At 42.0% G+C, this 21,625-nt stretch overlaps 1 protein-coding gene and 1 long non-coding RNA gene across 5 annotated transcripts in view; one reads left to right on the top strand and one right to left on the bottom strand.

The window, feature by feature from the left end:
- The window catches only part of LOC111978497 (reticulon-1-A), a 32,243-nt gene extending 14,330 nt beyond the window's left edge, over positions 1-17,913 (bottom strand). The window contains exons 1-3 of one of the 4 annotated variants that reach the window (XM_024008595.2): positions 17,218-17,913; positions 10,593-10,646; positions 8,042-9,838 (exon numbers count right to left, since the gene is read on the bottom strand). In XM_024008595.2, the coding sequence (XP_023864363.1) occupies positions 8,042-9,838; positions 10,593-10,646; positions 17,218-17,683 (2,317 nt within the window). In that variant the 5' untranslated portion in view covers positions 17,684-17,913. The remainder of the gene's footprint in view (positions 1-8,041; positions 9,839-10,592; positions 10,647-17,217) is intronic. The other 3 variants (XM_024008597.2, XM_024008598.2, XM_024008599.2) reach the window with 3 other exon arrangements.
- A 2,356-nt stretch (positions 17,914-20,269) lies between these two features.
- LOC139029241 (uncharacterized) lies at positions 20,270-20,954 on the top strand. The gene is made up of 3 exons (XR_011481529.1): positions 20,270-20,388; positions 20,486-20,559; positions 20,711-20,954. It is a non-coding gene; the product is annotated as an uncharacterized lncRNA (long non-coding RNA).
- The last annotated feature ends 671 nt before the right edge of the window (positions 20,955-21,625 follow it).

The raw sequence follows: 21,625 nt of genomic DNA, 5'->3' as shown, positions 1-21,625 counted from the left end.
AGAAAATGGTGATTGTTGTATTAGTCCACTAGAGGGCACCTCACTAATTTCACTTAAGTCTGCCTAGGTTTCCTCATTCTTGTTTCAAATCATTTATATTGCGTTAGTGTTTTCAGCAAGTTATTTAGAGAGTTGACAAAAGTATATTCACTCAGAACTATAGCTGGAGTCATTTAGATAAATGCGAGGTACCGTGCAAGGTACATTTTGTAGCATATGGGTGTAGTCCTACTGAAGACTATGGGTGACTAATTAATTATACAGTGGTCAGTTACTACAGTTCTGTGGATTCAAAACAACCTGCAATCTCACTAAGGGGGTTTTGCGAATGAGATAGGGCAGGGGTGATGTTTGATGGTATTGCATTTCGAGTCGAACAAATAAGGGAACACTTGCTGACAAGCTCTATTCTTCATCGGCTGGTGTCGCAATGCAGGCAGCCTTTTTATTGGGCGATTCCTCACACACTGTCTGTGTGTCAGCCAGCCTTGCTCAAAGGAATGTCCCAATCAGATAAATATCTGCATTCTACTGATGTGCCTCAGGGTGAATAACCAGCAAGGTAAAACTTAGCCATTCATTGTAAAAATACTTAAAATGAAAGCATAGCCTTTAACCTAACAACAGTCAAGCAAAAATACCAAAATAAAACACTAAATCTGAAGGCCACTGCCCCAGTGCAGTAAGCCTTCCAAACATATGGACATTTTTTGCTACAACACTGCCCTTTTCACTGAGCTGGGTAAGGTTTATCTGGACATGGGAGCTCAAAAGGCAAATGGGGCCTACAAGGTGGTGTACAGTTTCATATCTCTAGTTGTTATTTTCAGCCAGGGCTAAAACCAGACAGTAGAGTTTGGTGATATCAATGACACACGATCAGGGTTTCCCAAACGTCATGGGTGCATGTATTGTTTTTGCCCTAGCACTACACAGCTGATTCAAATAACCAAAAGCTTCATGAGCTGGTTAATTGAGTCAGCTGTGTAGTGCTAGGATTTTTTTTAACAAAAACTAAATAAATGGACCCAGGGAGGGGAAGGGGAAGACGCATGTATGTATACACACAGTTTTTGCCACATTCACTCCATTAGACGCCTTAATGCATATTTGTAAATGGTACATTAAAACATTTTCCTTAAAGTATAATTTTGAAAGATCTAAATGTTTGGCATGGGTCCTCAGATCCTCAAAAGGTTCTTCAAGTGCACCATCGAGAGCATCCTGACTGGTTGCGTCACTGCCTGGTATGGCAACTGCTCGGCCTCCGACCGCAAGGAACTAGAGGGTAGAGCGTGCAGCCCAGTACATCACTGGGCCAAGCTTCCTGTTATCCACCTCTATACCAGGCAGTGTCAGAGGAAGGCCCTAACAATTGTCAAAGACTCGAGCCACCCTAGTCATAGACTGTTCTCTCTGCTACCGCACAGCAAGCGGTACCGGAGCACCAAGTCTAGGTCCAAGAGGCTTCTAAACAGCTTCTACCCCCAAGCCATATGACTCTTGAACATCTAATAAAATGGCTACCCAGAATATTTGCATTGCCCCCCCCCCCCAAGGTCTACACTTGTTGTATTCAGCACATTACATTTCCAAGATGGCATAGCAGTCAGACGTCCTTGTTCTCGTCTTGTCTCGTGTGTGTGTGTGTGTGTGTTAATATATATATATATACACACACACACCTCAAAAAAATAAAGGGAACACTTAAACAACACAATGTAACTCCAAGTCAATCACACTTCTGTGAAATCAAACTGTCCACTTAGGAAGCAACACTGATTGACAATACATTTCCCATGCTGTTGTGCAAATGGAATAGACAACAGGGGAAATTATAGGAAATTAGCAAGACACCCCCAATAAAGGAATGGTTCTGCAGGTGGTGACCACAGGCCACTTCTCAGTTCCTATGCTTCCTGGCTGATTTTGGTCACTTTTGAATGCTGGCGGTGCTTTCACTCTAGTGGTAGCATGAGACGGAGTCTACAACCCACACAAGTGGCTCAGGTAGTGCAGCTCATCCAGGATGGCACATCAATGCGAGCTGTGGCAAGAAGGTTTGCTGTGTCTGTCAGCGTAGTGTCCAGAGCATGGAGGCGCTACCAGGAGACAGGCCAGTACATCAGGAGACGTGGAGGAGCCGTAGGAGGGCAACAACCCAGCAGCAGGACCGCTACCTCCGCCTTTGTGCAAGGAGGAGCACTGCCAGAGCCCTGCAAAATGACCTCAATTGCTGTAGAGCCTCTAGCCTTGCTCATTATACCTTATCCCACCACCCACACATGCGATGACATCACCTGGTTTCAATGATGTTTCTAGAGACAATCTCTCATCACTCAATGCCTAGGTTTACCTCCACTGTATTCACATCCTACCATACCTTGAAGCTATTTTAAATCGCCCCAAAAACCTGCTCCTTTTATTCTGTTCCAGACGTCCTAGACGACCAATTCTCATAGCTTTTAGCCATACCCTTATTCTACTCCTCCTCTGTTCCTCTGGTGATGTAGAGGTGAATCCAGGCCCTGCAGTGCCTAGCTCCACTCCTATTCCCCAGGCGCTCTTTTGATGACTTATGTAACAGTAAAAGCCTTGGTTTCATGCATGTTAACATAAGAAGCCTCCTCCCTAAGTTTGTTTTATTCACTGCTTTAGCACACTCCGCCAACCTGGATGTCCTAGCCGTGTCTGAATCCTGGCTTAGGAAGACCACCAAAAACGCTGAAATCTCCATCCCTAACTACAACATTTTCAGACAAGATAGAATGCCCAAAGGGGGCGGTGTTGCAATCTACTGCAGAGATAGCCTGCAGAGTTCTGTCCTACTATCCAGGTCTGTACCCAAACAATTTGAACGTCTACTTTTAAAAATCCACCTCTCTAAAAACAAGTCTCACCGTTGCCGCCTGCTATAGACCAGCCACTGCCCCCAGCTGTGGTCTGGACACCATATGTGAACTGATTGCCCCCCCATCTATCTTCAGAGCTCGTACTGCTAGGTGACCTAAACTGGGACGTGCTTAACATCCCAGCCATCATACAATCTAAGCTTGATGCCCTCAATCTCACACAAATTATCAATGAACCTACCATGTACCACCCCAAAGCCGTAAACACGGGCACCCTCATAGATATCATCCTAACCAACTTGCCCTCTAAATACACCTCTGCTGTTTTCAACCAAGATCTCAGCGATCACTGCCTCATTGCCTGCATCCGTAATGGGTCAGCGGTCAAACGACCTCCACTCATCACTGTCAAACGCTCCCTGAAACACGTCAGCGAGCAGGCCTTTCTAATCGACCTGGCCCGGGTATCCTGGAAGGATATTGAYCTCATCCCGTCAGTAGAGGATGCCTAATATTTAATTTTTTAAATGCCTTCCCCACCATCTTAAATAAGCATGCCCCATTCAAGAAATGTAGAACCCGGAACAGATATAGCCCTTGGTTCTCTCCAGACCTGACTGCCCTTAACCAACACAAAAACATCCTATGGCGTTCTGCATAAGCATCGAACAGCCCCCGTGATATGCAACTTTTCAGGGAAGTTAGAAACCAAWATACACAGGCAGTTAGAAAAGCCAAGGCTAGCTTTTTCAAGCAGAAATTTGCTTCCTGTAACACAAACTCAAAAAAGTTCTGGGACACTGTAAAGTCCATGGAGAATAAGAACACCTCCTCCCAGCTGCCCACTGCACTGAGGACAGGAAACACTGTCACCACCGATAAATCCACTATAATTGAGAATTTCAATAAGCATTTTTCTACGACTGGCCATGCTTTCCACCTGCCTACCCCGGTCAACAGCACTGCGCCCCCCACAGCAACTCGCCCAAGCCTTCCCCATTTCTCCTTCTCCCAAATCCAGTCAGCTGATGTTCTGAAAGAGCTGCAAAATCTGGACCCCTACAAATCAGCCGGGCTAGACAATCTGGACCCTTTCTTTCTAAAAAATTATCTGCCGAAATTGTTGCAACCCCTATTACTAGCCTGTTCATCCTCTTTCTTGTCGTCTGAGATTCCCAAAGATTGGAAAGCAGCTGCGGTCATCCCCCTCTTCAAAGGGGGGGACACTCTTGACCCAAACTGCTACAGACCTATATCTATCCTACCCTGCCTTTCTAAGGTCTTSGAAAGCCAAGTCAACAAASAGATTACCGAMCATTTCGAATCYCACCGCACCTTCTCCGCTATGCAATCTGGTTTCAGAGCTGGTCATGGGTGCACCTCAGCCACGCTTAAGGTCCTAAACGATATCTTAACCGCCATCGATAAGAAACATTACTGTGCAGCCGTATTCATTGACCTGGCCAAGGCTTTCGACTCGGTCAATCACCACATCCTCATCGGCAGACTCGATAACCTTGGTTTCTCAAATGATTGCCTCGCCTGGTTCACCAACTACTTCTGAGTTCAGTGTGTCATATCGGAGGGCCTGTTGTCCGGGCCTCTGGCAGTCTCTATGGGGGTGCCACAGGGTTAAATTCTTAGGCCGACTCTTCTCTGTATATATCAATGATGTCGCTCTCGCTGCTGGTGAGTCTCTGATCCACCTCTATGCAGAACACACCATTCTGTATACTTCTGGCCCTTTGGACACTTATCAACCCTCCAGACGAGCCTCAATGCCATACAACTCTCCTTCCGTGGCCTCCAACTGCTCTTAAATACAAGTAAAACTAAATGCATGGTATTCAACCGATCGCTGCCTGCAACTGCCCGCCCATCCAGCATCACTACTCTGGACGGTTCTGACTTAGGTATTTGTAGTTGTCCACATATTCTAGGTGTCTGGTTAGACTGCAAACTCTCCTTTCAGACTCACATCAAACATCTCCAATCCAAAGTTAAATCTAGAATTGGCTTCCTATTTCGCAACAAAGCATCCTTCACTCATACTGCCAAACATACCCTCGTAAAACTGACCATCCTACCGATCCTCGACGAGGATACAAAATAGCCTCCAATACCCTACTCAATAAATTGGATGCAGTCTATCACAGTGCCATCCATTTTGTCACCAAAGCCCCATATACTACCCACCACTGCGACCTGTACGCTCTCATTGGCTGGCCCACGCTTCATATTCGTCGCCAAACCCACTGGCTCCAGGTCATCTACAAGACCCTGCTAGGTAAAGTCCCCCCATCTCAGCTCGCTGGTCACCATAGCAGCACCCACCTGTAGCACGCGCTCCAGCAGGTATAGCTCTCTGGTCACCCCCAAAGCCAATTCCTCCTTTGGCCGCCTCTCCTTCCAGTTCTCTGCTGCCAATGACTGGAACTACAAAAATTTCTGAAACTGGAAACACTTATATCCCTCACTAGCTTTAAGCACCAGCTGCCAGAGCAGCTCACAGATTACTGCACATAGCCCATCTATAATTTTGCCCAAACAACTACCTCTTCCCCTACTGTATTTATTTAGCTCCTTTGCACCCCATTATTTCTACTTTGCACATTCTTCCACTCCAGTGTTTTACTTGCTATATTGTATTTACTTCGCCACCATGGCCTTTTTTTTTTGCTTTACCTCCCTTACCTCATTTGCATATACTTATTTTTCTACTGTATTATTGACTGTATGTTTGTTTTACTCTATGTGTAACTCTGTGTTGTTGTATGTGTCGAACTGCTTTGCTTTATCTTGGCCAGGTCGCAATTGTAAATGAGAACTTATTCTCAACCTGGTTAAATATAAGTGAAATAAAAATGTGACAAATTCAATTTGATTTACTGTCCCCACTTAAATACATGTAATTGTGTCATTGAGACATTGAAACACTAGAATTACATTAATTCCTATGGAGGAATGTTTCTTCTGGGGAGTGCCAATATGGCCGACCGGTGGCTTCAAAGCCTCTCATTGGGCAACACACAGCATCAGCAATCCACAGTTTACAGAGATAATCTAATTCCATAGAGAAAAACTCTGGGCAAACTAAAATCACTGTGGGTGTAAGCAAGACAGTCAGGCCTGCTAACTGCCACACTGTTCCCATGGGAGGCAGTTTTTACCAGGCCCTGTGGTACCATTCAAACCAATTGGCAAGAATCAAACATTTAATTGTAGATCAGCTAATTTTCTAACCAGGCGTATTATGAAAAAAAAAAAAATAGTGTTCATAAGATATACTGCATGTCTATGAATAATGATAGGCATTTAAATATTACTACACGGCTGAAATGTAAGCACAAAACCCCTGGACTTACTCCACATTTAGTTGCGTTAGACGGAATTCAAAATGGATGAAATAGATCCTCACCCATCTACACACAATACCATAATGACAAAGTGAAAACATGTTTAGACATTTTAGCAGATGTATTGAAAACTAAATCTAATTTACATACAGAACCCTGTGTCAATACTTCGTAGAAGCACCTTTGGCAGAAATTACAGCTGAGAGTCTTTCTGGGTAAGTCTAAGAGCTTTCCACACCTGGATTGTGCAACATTTGCCCATTATTATTTTCTAAATTCTTCAAGCTCTGTCAAATTGGTTGTTGATCATTGCGAGAACCATTTTAAGGTCTTGCCATAGATTTCAAGTAGATTTAAGTCAAAACGTTAACTCTGCAACTCTGGAACATTCACTGTCTTCTTGGTAAGCAACTCCAGACTAGATTTGGCCTTGTGTTTTAGGTTATTGTCCTGCTGAAAGTGTCTGGTGGAAAGCAGACAACTAGGTTTACCTCTAAGACTTTGCCTGTGCTTAACTCCATTCCCTTTCTTTTTTATCCTGAAAAACTCCCCAGTCCTTAACGATTACAAGCATACCCATATCATGAGGCAGCCTCCACTATGCTTGAAAATATGGAGTCGTACTCAGTAATGCATTTTATTTGCCCTAAACATAACTTTGTATTCACAACAAAAAGTGAATAGTTGAGCCACATTTTTTGCAATATTACGTTAGTACCATGTTGCTAACAGGATGCATGTTTTTGAATATTTATATTCTTTACAGGCTTCCTTGTCGCTGTCAATTAGGTTAGTATTGTGGAGTGTAAACACTTGTTGATCCATCCTCATCACTGTTCTCATGGTGAAATCCCTGAGTGGTTTTGTTCATCTCTGGCAATGGAGTTTGGAAGGACGTCTGTATCTTTGTAGTGACTGGTTGTATTGCGACACCATCCAAAGTGTAATTAATAACTTCACCATGCTCAAGGGGATATTCAATGTCTGCTTTTTTATTTTTACCCATCTACCAATAAGTACACTTCTTTGCGAGGCATGTGAAAACCTCCCTGGTCTTTATGGTTGAATCTGTGTGAAATTCCTTGCTCGACAGAGGGACCTTACAGATAATTCTATGTATGGGGTACAGATAGAAGGTAGTCATTCAAAAATCATGTTAAACACGCAACTTAAGCAAAATAGTACTCCTGAACTTATTTAGGGTTGAATACTTATTGACTCAAGATATTTCAGCCTAATTTTCTATTAATAAGTATACATTTCAAAAAGAATAATTCCACTTTGACATTATGGGTCATTGTGTGTAGGTCAGTGACAAATAAAAATCTCTATTTAATAAATTGTTTATTCAGGCTGTAACAAAATGTGGGAAAAGTCAAGGCGTGTGAATACTTTGAAGGCACTGTATAGCTTAATGAGGTATGGGATTATACATTGCTAGGTCACTTCCTATAAATGGACTGTGTGGTGTCAATGTAATTTTAACATAATCTCTTTGTAACCCCCCCCCCATTGCACATTTGTATTATGTTTCTGCACAGAGAAGTCAAGAGAAATTCATTACTTACTACATCAAGAGGATGGATTCAAAAACACAAGAATTAAGAAAATATGAAAACCAATATCATGAAAACAAAATCATGCCAACACATGCACCCAATTGTAAATGTTTTTTTTTTTTATGCTATAAAAAAGGGACAATGCAGAGGAGAAAGGTGATGAAAAAGTGAAAACTTATGGGGGGGAAAGGGAAATGACAACCAAGGAGAATAAAATGATGCACCAATAAAAACAAAAAAAATAACTGTTGGTGAACTTCCATGTGGAAATTACCTGCTTCAGCACTCAGGTTGGGCATCTGATCCATTTTGTCCTTAGCGAGCAACTCCGGTCCTGTGTCCTTAGCGAGCAACTCCGGTTTGCGAACAGGCGAGTGGATGAGAGGGGCCTTTGAGGTGGGACCTTTGGTATCATCCTTCTCCAGGTCTGACTTAACCTTCTGGGTGAGTAGGTGGTAAGAGCGCTGACTAGGAGATTCTTCCTGAACTTCTGGGACTAGATTTGCAGACGCCACATCCGTCAGCCCTAAGCACATGTCATCTTCATCCATGCTAAACTCTGTTGCCTTCGCAAACTTGGAGCTATCTAATGCTTCTAGAAACTCATCGATTACACCCCTGAGGGGCCTCTCGATGAACTCAAACTCTTCAGAGGACACTTCCGGCTCAGAGATATCCTCTGCTGCCTCTTCCACTTTCATGTCATTCTTCTCAGACTCCACCTGGAAACTTGCAGGATTCTTGGCCATTGCCTCCAGAACAGGGGACAGGGAGTCTGCTGACGGACTCTCAGAATCAGAATCTTCAGGGGTCTTTGTCTGGAAATTAAGAGGCTCTAATTTGTTCACAATTTGAGGTGAATCTTGACTGGAAAACATCCAATCTTTTTGTTCTATCTGGACAGGTGCTTTGCTATGGGGTGTAGGCTCTGCCTCCTTTACGAGGTCAAAGGCACTAAAGCCTTCATCTTCAGCCTCCACCTTCACAGCCAGCCTTGCTTCAGTCTCCTCAGTCAGCTCCTTCAGCAGTAAAGCTTTGGAATCGAAAGCAAAGGGATTTGTGGCCGACACAGGGACAGTGGGTGACTCAACCATCTTCCGGATAGGAGCAGGGCTTGGCTCAGTGCTTCCTTCAGAAGAGCCCGAGTCCACTTTGTCAGGGTTCAGAGGGAAGGGCTTTAAGATATCTGGAAGAGATGGAAGTGTAGAGGCCTCGCTCTCTTTTGGGGTGGTTGAGAACTGATTGAATGGCTCCATGAGCGAGTCCGCAGCCATCTTGACAGACTCATACGTTTTTGTTTCATCATAATATGATGGTGGGCTGCCATCTTGTGAGTCTTCAGCCCGGCCATACTGAACCAGGTCTGGGGTGGGACTCTCAGACATTTTAGCTGCCTGGCTGTCAGAGGTCATAACCCCAAGATGGGAGAACCCAGCATCTGCTACAGGGGAGAAGCCCTGGAATGGATTCTTCTTCACCTTAAACATTAAGTCATCATCTGATTGGCCAAGCATATCTGGCTCATACCCAGAGGAGCCTCTGGATGCTGAGTCTTTGGTAAACGTATCCATGGAGGCCCTGGGGTTGTCTTGAGAAGCTAAGAATGGAGAATCCCAGTGCTCTGTTGGGTTAGAGGAGGCAGGTGCAATGTCAGATTCAGGAGTCATCAGGGGATTATTGGGGGACTGGGAAGGAGTAGTAGACCTGACTGAGCTACAAAGCTGCTCTTCAGGAGAGACCACTCCACTGTCTCCACACAGAGACTTGGACCCTACATCGCTCTCAGGGCAATTTTTTTTATATTTACTTTGAGTGTAGGTAGCAGTTTCTAACCCTTTCACAATATCCTCATCACTCTTACTAAATCCTAATCTGGTGTTACCCTCTTCATCCCAAGGCATATCCTTGGTCAGTATTTTGGGGGGCTCAGTAGAAGGCCAAGAAGAGAAGCCCAATGGAGCAGATGTTGGATTTGGACTCTCTGACAAAGAGAGGTCTTCCAGAGAGTCGGGAGAGTGAAGGCGAGAGAGAGGGAAGATGGGAGCAGGGGAATCACCCTTCTGCCCAAGTTCTTGAGTAAAGAGGGAAAATGCAATACATCAAGACACACTCCATTCCTTCAGCGCTAGCAAGCCATGCCTGGCATGCCCTGCCAGCAGTCTGCAGAGTTGAGGTGGTGTTTCCCATCAGTGATCTCAGAGTTATCAACTGGCATGCCAAAAGATGCTAAACCAATTATGGGAGCAATCAATGAGGGGAATCATCACCTAAACTTTTAACTGTAAAGTTAGTCTTCTATCTTCTCTACTGTAAGTGGACTTATCACAGGGATTCACATTATAGGATCATACAAACAATGTTAGTCTTTCTTTTAAATTACTTAAATGCAAAAGCAATGTAAAATATTATTAAAGGCCAAGTGCAGTTATCCTGTGTTTTATATCATATTGTACAATAGCTGATAAAAATGAACACTGTAAGTGTGAACAAATTTGATCAGTGTTATTTCCTGATAGTTGCTGGTTGAATAAACGATTTACACAGGACCTTCTAATCATGGGTGGAATTTCAGCTTGCCTGGTGACATCCCCGGGTGGTAAATGTAGCTAAAAAGGCAATTGGTTTATTTTATTTTTACAATTGGAAACTATTACAGTAAGGTACATAATTGCTACCAAGAAATTTGACATTACTATAAAAACAGCTGCATTTGGGCCTTTAACAAACTTCGCATGCATATCAGTCAAAATGTAATTAAGGTATAAAAGGCATGAAATTAAAGAGAAGATGCAGGAGGGCAAAGGCAGCCAGGAAAAAGAACTTGCCTTTTGGGAATTGCATCAGAGGTTGAGGCGCAGCAGAAGGAAGAAAATTGTCATCTGAAAAAGAGACAGTAGCACAGTGTGAAGTGGACAATGCCAGCAGCTGAGAAAACAATTAACACTTCAACAGTGTGAAACAGACCCTAACATGGGGCCTCTACACTACTTTGACAACAAACTAGGTCCAGGAGAGATGCTTCTGTAGTGTAAACAGATGGATCTAGATTCAAACCTCTTGAAGAGATCTGCCACACGACCTCCGGAGATAGTGGGGGGAACATCTACACCACATAGTGGGTTCCGAAACTATTGATACCTTTGACAAAGATGAACAAAAATGACTCAAATACATTTCAAATATGGAGCTATATTGTATGCTAAAATACTAATACAAAGAAAGAGGTTGTGTTTAACAAGTCATTTTTTTCAACAACAAAAACAGTAGAGGTCAAAATTATTCACAACCCTGTGGTCAATACCTCACCTTCCGGGGACAATGGCACAGCCTTTTTCTAAAATGTTTAATGAGTTGGAGAACACATTGGGAATGATCTTAGACCATTCCGCCCTACAGAACCCTTAGTCTACGCTTAGACTGCCCTCTTCAATTTGAGGAAAGCCCAAAACCTGTCAATTGACTCCAGCCACCCAAGTCAGACTGCTCTCTGCTACCACACGGCAAGCAGTACCGATGGACCAAGTCTGGAACCTGAACAATTTCTACAGTAGCTCTATACTGGAGTACTACACTACCCGGCCTATCTGCATTGACCCTTTTGTACTAGCTTTGAGTCAGTAAACAGTAGCAGCGTATGCGTTTTTGGTCACTTTATTCCTAGTTATATGTACCTAGCTACCCCAAGTACCTTGTACCCCTGCACGTCGACTCAGTACCCCTTGTATATGGCCAAGTACTCTGCTCACGTAAACGTCTGTAGCTTCCGAACAGTTTGACCTACAAACTATAAGGGGAGACTGACGAACATAATGGTGTTCTACGTTTTGCTCTACGACCCCCACCAGGGATACAAACTGGTGCGGGCCCAAAAAGGTGACTATTTTTTTCCACACTGAAACATCCCTGCTAGGGTGAAATCCCTACTAGGGGGAAATACAGGTTTTAACATAGAATATGATCTACGTAACCAGTCTCTGTGTATAAAATAGAACGTGGTTAATGTGAACCTAACTCACAGCTAAAAAATGTAAAGAAAGCAATCCAATGTTATTTGTTGCCTAGACTTCACTGCAAAATGACACAATTCTTGAGAAAAAAAATACACTAATATTGCAGTTAGCCATGGACAGCCTTTACAATAGAATGCTTGCGGCCATTCCACACACAACCTAAATGGAGCACTTGGGGGGGAAAAACATCTTACATAGAACTGGAATGAAACAAACAGGCATTCTATTTTTTACTCTATTATAGTGGCCACTATGCTACATATGTGCAAAAATAACATTCACTGAGTAAAAATCTAATAATCCCCCCTCACGTGTTACTGTCAAGTTCAACACAACAAAAGCAATATCTTTGGGCTACACTGCACATTATACACTTTCTGCCTGTGGACATCTGTTCTACAATGTGCCAGCAGATCATGATACCCTTTGTTGGCATAATTGATCTATTTCAGGCAGAGAGAGCACCTGGCATACCCCTTTTTATCTACTATATTGAAAAAGTGAGAAAGCAGGAAACTGTGTAGTGTTCCTTTCACCTCTATATAGTGGCATCCAGCTTAAGCCAGGCCCAGCTACACTTAACTGTTTAACAAGCAACGCCTCATTTTCACCTAGTTCGCTCATTCTGAAAATTAACCATACACTGTAGAGGGAAAACATTAGCTTACAGATAGTAGTTAGTTCTTTAGAGATAACATTTCACACAGATTGCCAGGGTCCGGTAATCAACTAACGTATTATAACTTGTGGAACGGCAAGGAGTCATATAACATTACCAGTTAATACAATAGTGAATTGGTTAGGTTACTAACGTTAGGTAAAGTTACAACATCAGATGCGCTAACTGACTTTACTAGCCAGCTACTTTTCACACCATAAAAAACATTATTTGATCAGATAAGTTGGCTAACACGGCTCAACATTTCTCTGGCTAGCTAACGGAGAATTCGAGCCAGCCAGCAAGATCCTTAAGAATACTTGTTCCACCACCCTCACCTCAAACTTTCCAAATGCCAGTTGTTTTTCAGTTACAGCTCATGAAGTACACTTCATCACCTTCTCACACCCGTCTCCGTGGTCAGGCTTCTCACCTACCTCGTCGTTATCGTTCAGGGGAAGCACAAACTGCCTTTCCACTCTCCCGCCGTCTTCCCAAAGCGTGCGCTGATGACGTAACTAGCAAATTGGTTGTCTCTTCAGTTGCGTGCTGCTTCTGTTATGTGAACGATTGGCTGAGCCTTGGAAACAGCCAGTATTGCTCCAAATGCGAATCTCTCGTTCGCTTACANCCCCCAAAAAAACTTCTCATTGGAGCTACACAAATCATGTAGGTAACCTATTTTGGATTCAAAATGGCGAACTTTGTCGAAAGGTGACTAGTTTGCATCCCTATCCACAAGTTTCAGGAGACTCGGCTGAAGTCGGTACTGTTGATGTGCCAACTTCTGTTTGGTAGTTTTTTGTTTCTCCTAGATTTAGGCCAGTTAAAAAACACACATGAGAAACAAGGTTGACTGTCCTTTTGCCATCTATAAATGCATTATTCAATCCATTACTATGGGCTTTAGTAGTAAAGGCAAAAAAATCTATATTTTATCCAATAATGTATTTGATACCCAAAAAGGGGCCCTAAAATTCTAATAGCTAATTGATCCTTGGTATAACCATCTTAAAACAATTCCATATGTTAGCTCAGTAGAATTTAAGAGGGCAATCCATAAGCGCAGACGAAGGATCTGAAAGGAGGAATGGTCTAAGATCGCTCCCAATGTGTTCTCCAACTCATACAATATTTTATTTAAAGCCTCAGTGCCATTATCCTCACAAGGTGAGGTATTGAAAACAGGGGTGTCAAATAAGCCTGTTCTCTGAGCGATTGTATAAAATAATTTCACCTTTTATGTATACAATACAGCTCTTTATTTGAATTATTCAGTTGTCATTTTTGCTTAGCTTTACATCTGGACAAACTACACCTCTTCGGACTGGGAGATCTGGGGCTTAATCAAGTGCCTACTGTGCCGGCCAATCGGATAGCTCAAATCGTTGTACCTACAGCTTCCACTACCCCGGCCACAGCAAAGTTTTACAACCCTGACCAGAGTGAGACTGTCAAAGAATACAGCAAAGAGATGCTGTTTTTAGGAGTGCGTTCATGTCTAAGTTTTTATTCAGCACCGCCACTGTTTATATTCAACACTATTACAAAAGGCGCTTCTCCCTACTTTCCACTCACGCCGCAATGAATGAGTAGCAAAGTGTATCGATAGCCCTGCGTTTTTATTATTAGAAGCTATTTTAATATCAAATAATTTTCACTTCCTCTGGTCATGGGAACAACATGAATTTGTGCATGAGGCAGATGCGGTGTGACTCGAGTTTCACCATCAGTTGGAAGACAGCCCCCCCACCCCCTCTGGTCAGTATCACCAGGGGAAAGGAAGGAAAGAGCAGGGACCGTGAGATGGAACACTCTGCTGCCCTCTCCCTCGGTTGAGACTAATGCAGTGTTCAAAATAACTGAACTTGGAAATCGTTGACTTTGAGCTTGAGTTCCTTGAATGCACTGATTTTCCAACCTGAAGATCACTGTGATCATGATTTGACTTATCCCTTCCCTCCCTGCTCTGAGGGGTAGATCTCTGCTTTCTTTTTGACTGCGAAAGTGATAGACTCCGAAAATGTTGGTGCCCGTTGTATTATGGTATGCTAATAGCTGCACCCATATCCAAGGCTAGTGTAAACAGAAAAGTTGGAAATCTGATGTTATCACTAGACATATTTTACTAACGTAAATCCACCCAGTGTGCAACATTGCTTACACCCTCTGCAAAGACAGGCAGCTTATAGCATACAAGATGGGAATAGCTTACAGGCATGTAACAAAGTTTGGGAAAAAGGTCATTAGTGTCAGAATGACTGAAGAATTTACTTTTTAATGTAGCAACATGAAGATCAACCTTTAAAAGGCAAAATAACTGATACAATTAGGCATAGCAGTCATTTTCTGATCCAAGTAGACATTTTTTTTTAAGTTAATGAACTAAATTAATCAATAATTCCAATTCGCGACAGGTTAAGCAGCAAAAATTTGGTTCAGGCTCTTCTAAGATATAATAGCCTAGACAACGTATTTGAAAGTAGTAATCCCTCTTTCAATCCTTGATTCCAGCTTTTGTGCCTAACTGGTTGAGACATATGCTTGACAGACACCCAAGCAGAGCATTAGGGGAGAGAGAAAGAGCACAAATTCAAATCAAGACCATCTAAACAAAATGTGAAACGTTTAATAGCAAAAATCTCCCAATTTGAATGCTATGAGCTCCATTTTAGCCAAGTCACCAAAATTATACAATATTCTCAATAACCTGCAGATTAAGATGTCTTGGAATATTTCAATAGGACAGAAGCAAAACATGTTTTCAATGATTAAGAATACAACAATTGAAACTCACTAGTTGCCATCAACGTACAATGGTTCTGAATACCATTGTCCAATCATACAAAAAAAATAAGAAAAAAAGCATCCACTCCTCAAAAGCCAGGAAATATCACATTACAAATGCATTTTGTATTGCATTTATTACCGTACTGATTATTCAGATTAGACCAGTTTAATAAAGACCGGTTACTTCTCTCGTCTAGGTTCCAGCATTGAAGTACATCTAAAATTGAACCATAGACAATTAACATTAGCTATAATGAAATCCATGTTGCTTGAATTCTGTCCACCTGTTCTGCATAGGATAGTAGTCAATGACGTTGCTTGAACACTTTCGTTGAACCTAAAATGTAGGCCAACACCTGCCCATGAAATGTAATATGTCTGAGAGGCAAAGAAAGCTAATGGCACAGACTGCAATGAACGCCATGTTACCTCTAGTCACAAGTCAATATGAAATATGAGAAGGGGTCATTCTAGGACATTAGTTGTGCAGTTATTAACTAGAGCGGTGCACAGTATTGTAGGTGTAACATTAACGACAGTCAGTGTGGCACGTGATTGAGAAACGGAGGCCTAGTTAACCGTACACCATATAGCAACTACAGCACTGTGTTAACGTTCCAACTTAAAAAGTAGACCAACACAGTCAGAAGTGATTCAGTGCATTAGTAGCAGCTAAATCCAGCTGTGATTGTATTGATACACGCTTAAGCATGCTCATCTAGCCCTTCCTAGGATAGCGAGAATACACATCACAGCAAAAACAGAGGGAGCAAACCCACAAGGCCCGTCAGAGCCAGTAGGACCATTTCCTTTACAGCATCTATCCTGCAGTAAGAAGGCATTCCAAATGATTGCAGGAAACCGAAATAGAATATAAAGCATGTCTGCCCTTCCAAAATGACAAGTATGCTTATATTAGTCCTTAGGCAATAGTCGGGCCTAAAGCGATTAAATGGAATGACACTCAACCAGGTCTTTGTAATGGTCTCCCAACCCCGCCCTGCCCGTCTGGCCTCGCATGTCTGGGAAAGTGCTTAGCTATTCTAACAGAAAATAGAACATTTTAAATTAAATTCGTGTGCGCTAAGGCGCTAACCATGTTACACAATAACAATGCTCTCAAACAATGTCTGTCTTCACCCGAATGAGATAAAAACACGTCATTATCCAAAAGCGTGAATGGTTGACAGATCGGGAGATTTGAGGGGTGAAAACCCAATTTCTCGTGCGATGAAAAATGTTACCCATCATAAAAATTGCTTGCTTCCACGAGGTAGCTACCGTTCACTTAAGGTATTTTGGGATAAACAACTAAAACAGGGGAGTGGACGACTGTAGATGAGATTCCTTTGTTGTGACTAATCCAAGCCATCTTGACTGAGTCAGAACAGAGCTTGCTAGCTTGGCTTGCGCAACCACAAACCAGGTCGGAAAATGACAGTCAGAATTATTCTAGTATGAGCCAATTTGTTAGTTTCTTGGATTTAAAAAAATACTCTGGCATTACATGTTATGTAATAATCAGCACCGATGCATCCGTTTAAAATAAATTGTCGAAATAAGTGGTACAATTCTGCCAGTTCACTAGCTTCTTGCTGGTGTGTCAAGTAGGTGGTCCGCATCATCTTTACAAAGCCAGCTATCTAGTTAACCATCCTTTTTTTTAGGGGGGGAGACTTCGGAATGGTTAGTTAGCTAGCCTGCCACTGCCTGTCTGTGTGGAGTATCTGACTATATCTACCTACCAATGCAGTCTCGAGCCGTGCGCAACAATTTCATATTTTCCAAAAAATGGTTTATGAATGTTGCCGCATCAATTCCACAATCACATACGCTAGCTAACGTTACCAAAAATGAGTTAGCCAGCCAGTCAACGGTAACATTATTGCCAATTAAGTTAGCAAGTACTGAAACGTCTATTTTAATAACGCTTTACCAAGAGACAGATTTAAAAACCAGATGATCCTTAAAATACTTAAATTGACTACTCACGGGGTGGTGCTGGAGGAGCCGCAGCCGCTTCTTCCTCTGGAGCTGCTTCTAGTACTGGACCTGCTTCTTCTGGAGCTGCTTTTGCCGGGGGATATGGTCTGATGAGTTCTGGCAAAGAGTCTGCATCCAAACAATTGAGAATCACTGGTGCTGGAATTATTTCTGCCAACTCTTCCTCTGATGGAGTGGAATCTGGAATCACCTCGTCGTGTGTCAGTTGTGCCGTGGTACGCTCTGTAGTGGTGGTCAGTAGCGCTTCCTCGTCCTTCCTAAATTTGATTATATCCTCGGGGTACGAAGCCTTGTGCCTCTCAATAGCATCATGTGCTCCGCCAACTAAGTCTACAATATCATCGTCGCCAAATGTAGCTGTGGCCTCGTTGTTGCCATAATGATTACCGTATTGACTGTATCTACTCATTTCGTCTTCGGTTGTGGACGATACGACTTGCTCACCGTCGTCCATCTAACGTTAACTACCGGTTGTCTGCGGATAAAGTTCGTACTTTGCAGGGCACGTTCACTGAATAACTACGAACACTCAAAAAAAACAAAATAAGCTCGTTGAATTCCCTCAGGCTTTTTGGGTCCGAATAAACTACTGTTACAGAAGAACGACTCGACCACTGCCACGGAACAACCGAATAGCTCGTGTGAGTCGCCTACTACACCTAGCCCCTTCACCAGAATGTTGAAATAGAAAAGCAAGAGTTGAGTGACCAATAACTACCGAATAACCCTGAGCGATGCCACCTGTGACCAATAAGGTGTTGGGGAATCGCTGCATTTGTTAACACCCCTTTCACAACCCTGGCACAGTGAGGGGATTCGATTATCTGGCCCGGGTTATGTGTATGAGGAGTTTATACTGGGTGAAAAGTTTACGCATTCGTTTGGAACTGGGCTGCCTCCCAGGCGTGAGCCAGGAGCCCCATTTAAAGCCCACAGCGAAAACAAATAGAGGTGAAGCACGTAAGAGATTGTTGCCTTGCCTACTATTTTGCAGGCAACGTTTCTTCTATGCAAAGAGCCTGGGGGCCCTTTCCTATGCTTATTGCTTACACATGACAGATCTTACAACACCTGTGTAGGCTAACCACATAATAAGTTATAGCAATTTGTAATTCATGACAATTAGAACTAATTACGTACTACTTTTTAAAAATTATTAATGTATATATTTTCCCTGATCTTTCAGGGGGCGCTGCAGAACCCTTCTTACGCTTTGAACACACCTACAGCGCTTGGCATTTTGGTACACCAGAATTACATTAATTTCCAATGAAACCCTACGTTTGCCTTCCAGCATTGCATAGCAGAGCCAGTTGCAGTGCATACGTTTATTTATCAAACGTATTGTAGCGACCTGCACAGACAGCTGTGTGTTATACTATTAGTTGGTTGTGTTGTACTTACCAATACCTAGTGTTCGCGGGGTCCGACATGCCAATCAACCTGCTGTCTGCAAGTCACGGGAATGTTCTGATGCCGGGCATCCTGGGGGTTGGCAGGAGGAATGAGCATTGCAAGTTAAGACCATGTTTACCCGTTGTTCTCTCTCTTGAAGGGAAATTGAGTCCCTAGCGAAAGCAAGAACAAGATGGGTGTCAGGAGTTGGGCAGCAGTATTATCTCAAGGAGACGTATACTTGGAAAACGGAGGGGGAAAGAGAGGGAGAAGAAGTCTAAGACAGGGGGAAGAAGAGGGTGAGTTGAAGAAGAATGGTAGAAAGTGTAAGCAAAGGGAGCTGAAGAACCGAGGTAAAGACAGTTTCAGGTTGGATATTCGACGGATATTCGCCTGTAGTCTTCCTTAAGTCCACAAACAGCAGTAAGGAACCGTCAACATAGTGACAAATCAAATTTTTCACATTTCAATAGCTATTTAACCATTACTCCTAAAACTTTCAAAACTGGTTCTAGCTAACCCGATGGCATAGACACACATTGCACACATATATTTTTTGTCGATTTACATCTCGCACTATTTCAAATTATTTATTTACATTTTTGAATTTCAATAGCTCATTGGTCATATGACCTACTGGACTTAAACAAGGTCCAGAATGTCCACTGACTACCCTTCTATGTTGCACACCCTTTAGTTTGTCAATTTTCATCTCACAAGATTTTACATGAATTTTTCTAAATGTATAATTTCAATAGCTCCTTGGTCATGTGACCTAGGGACTTCAAACAAGGTCCAGAATGTCCACTGTCTACCCTTTTATATTGCACACCCTTTAGTTWGTCCATTTTCATCTCACAAGATTTTACATGAATTTTTCAAAATGTAAAATTTCAATAGCTCCTTGGTCATGTGACCTAGGGACTTCAAACAAGGTTCAGAAGGTCCACTGAGTGGGCCTACACATTGCACACCCTTTAGTTTGTCCATTTTCAGTCCACACGTTTTTACATTAATTTTTCCAAATGTAAAATTGCAATAGCTCCTTGGTCATGTGACCTAATGACTTCAAACATACAATTAATTCTCTATTATCATAGATTTGGGCACTGTCATCTGTGATCTTTGTGATATGACTTTCTTTCAGCACGTACTGATGAAACTGACACTTAATAATTTTTTCTTAAAGTCTACAAACGCTTGACATTTATTTACTCTGTGATAGGGTTGAATCCTATATGCTACTATTATTATTGTCCTGTAAATGGTTCAGTGCCTATAATTTAGGCTGTGTGTAGAATGGGGCATAAAGGAAATTACCTCTACTACTAAATTACTACTAGATTATAGTGATAAGGAAAACAGCATACAAATTTGGCTTGTGTATTCATTTGCCTATAACTAATCAGAATTCCATTATGTTTACATAAAAAGGAGAATACTTCAAAATGAGAAGATCTTGCCATGGAAAAGACGACTGGGTGGACATAAAGTGGAAAGGAAGGGAAATAACTCACACCATGCAGCAGGACACCTTCAGCTGCGGGGTCTTTGTAATGCAGGTTTGATAGTTATATTTTCAATAATGAATGGTTCGCTGTTATGTGACAATTAGGTCAAAACTCGATTTTATTTTTTGGTGTAGATGGCTAAGGAAGTTGCGCAGAACTTCCCCAACATCGCCTCCCAAATTGATATGGAACCTTCAAAAACACATGGAGCAACTGCGAAAAGAAATGGCTGAGGATATACTAAAAATGTCTGGTATGTAATGACATTTAATTAAAAGTAAATGTTAATTCTTTATTTTTATGTATTTGTGTGGGACAGCCATATGTTCAGTTCATGCCTATGATTTCAGAGTTCAACAAAGCCAACAACTGCTTCATGTGTGCCACTGATAAAGAACCTGGATGTGGCCCAAAGACTGACTGGGTTAGTAACGTTATTTAACATGTTTATAATCTTTTGACAGCAGTGACGGCATGTAAGACAATTTATGATATAACACAATGGATGGCTAATTTGTCATACTGCATTGATATTTGATATTATTTATAACATGTTATGCTTTGTTTTGTTTTAGATTGAATGTTTTGCATGCCAACGGTGGTTCCATGTGCTGTAACTAGGAATGAAGACAAAATAGCTCAACAGAGTAAAGAACACAAACTGGAAGTGCAGTCTTTGTTGTTGAAAATGTATGCTATACCCCATCCACACTGAAGAGGCTGTGAAATGTACATCAACCAGGGATAAAGAGAAAGCTAACACTGTGAAAAGTTTCATACTTATTTGAAGTTAAGTGTCTGTTGACATGTTGGAAAAGATTAAAGGGCTACAATTTCTGTTTAATTTGTCAATATTACATTTTTATCAATTGATTTTCTGGCCACCATTACTGTGGTTACATGTTCAGTATATGTATGGACCAGTAAACCCACTGCAGCCTACCTTACTAGCTCACTCTCCATCCCTGCATTGGACAACTAATAGCATGACTCTCGTACTTTGTCCTTTTCCTTTATGGTTGATATTAACGACGAAAGGAGATATTATCTGTCTCTCTCCTATTGTGTACCGCTGTTAATAAAAAGCATGGAAAATAAGTACGTAGAACGACCATTTATTGTAGATAAATATTAAAATAAAGGGTGAACACAACACTGGACTGAACCCCCTATTTGTCAAACTAATATTAATGTACAACAACATAGAAGAGACATGACTAGAGGTTATGCAATATGGGTGTATATCCACTGCACGCTTCTTAGGTGTGTAATTGACATGACCAAGGAGCTATTGAAATTGTACATTTTGAAAAATTCATGTAAAATCTTGTGAGATGAAAATTGACTAACTAAAGGGTGTACAATGTGTAGGCCCACTCAGTGGACATTCTGAACCTTGCTGAAGTCACAAGGTCACATGACCAAGGAGTTATTGAAATGTTACATTTTGTAGAATTCATGTAAAATCTTGTGAGACGAAAATGGACAAT

This window comes from Salvelinus sp. IW2-2015, linkage group LG18 (assembly GCF_002910315.2).
Source record: "Salvelinus sp. IW2-2015 linkage group LG18, ASM291031v2, whole genome shotgun sequence".
Classification (NCBI taxonomy): domain Eukaryota; kingdom Metazoa; phylum Chordata; class Actinopteri; order Salmoniformes; family Salmonidae; genus Salvelinus; species Salvelinus sp. IW2-2015.
Note: the sequence above shows the minus strand (reverse complement) of the source record. Positions and strands in the feature narration are given on the sequence as shown.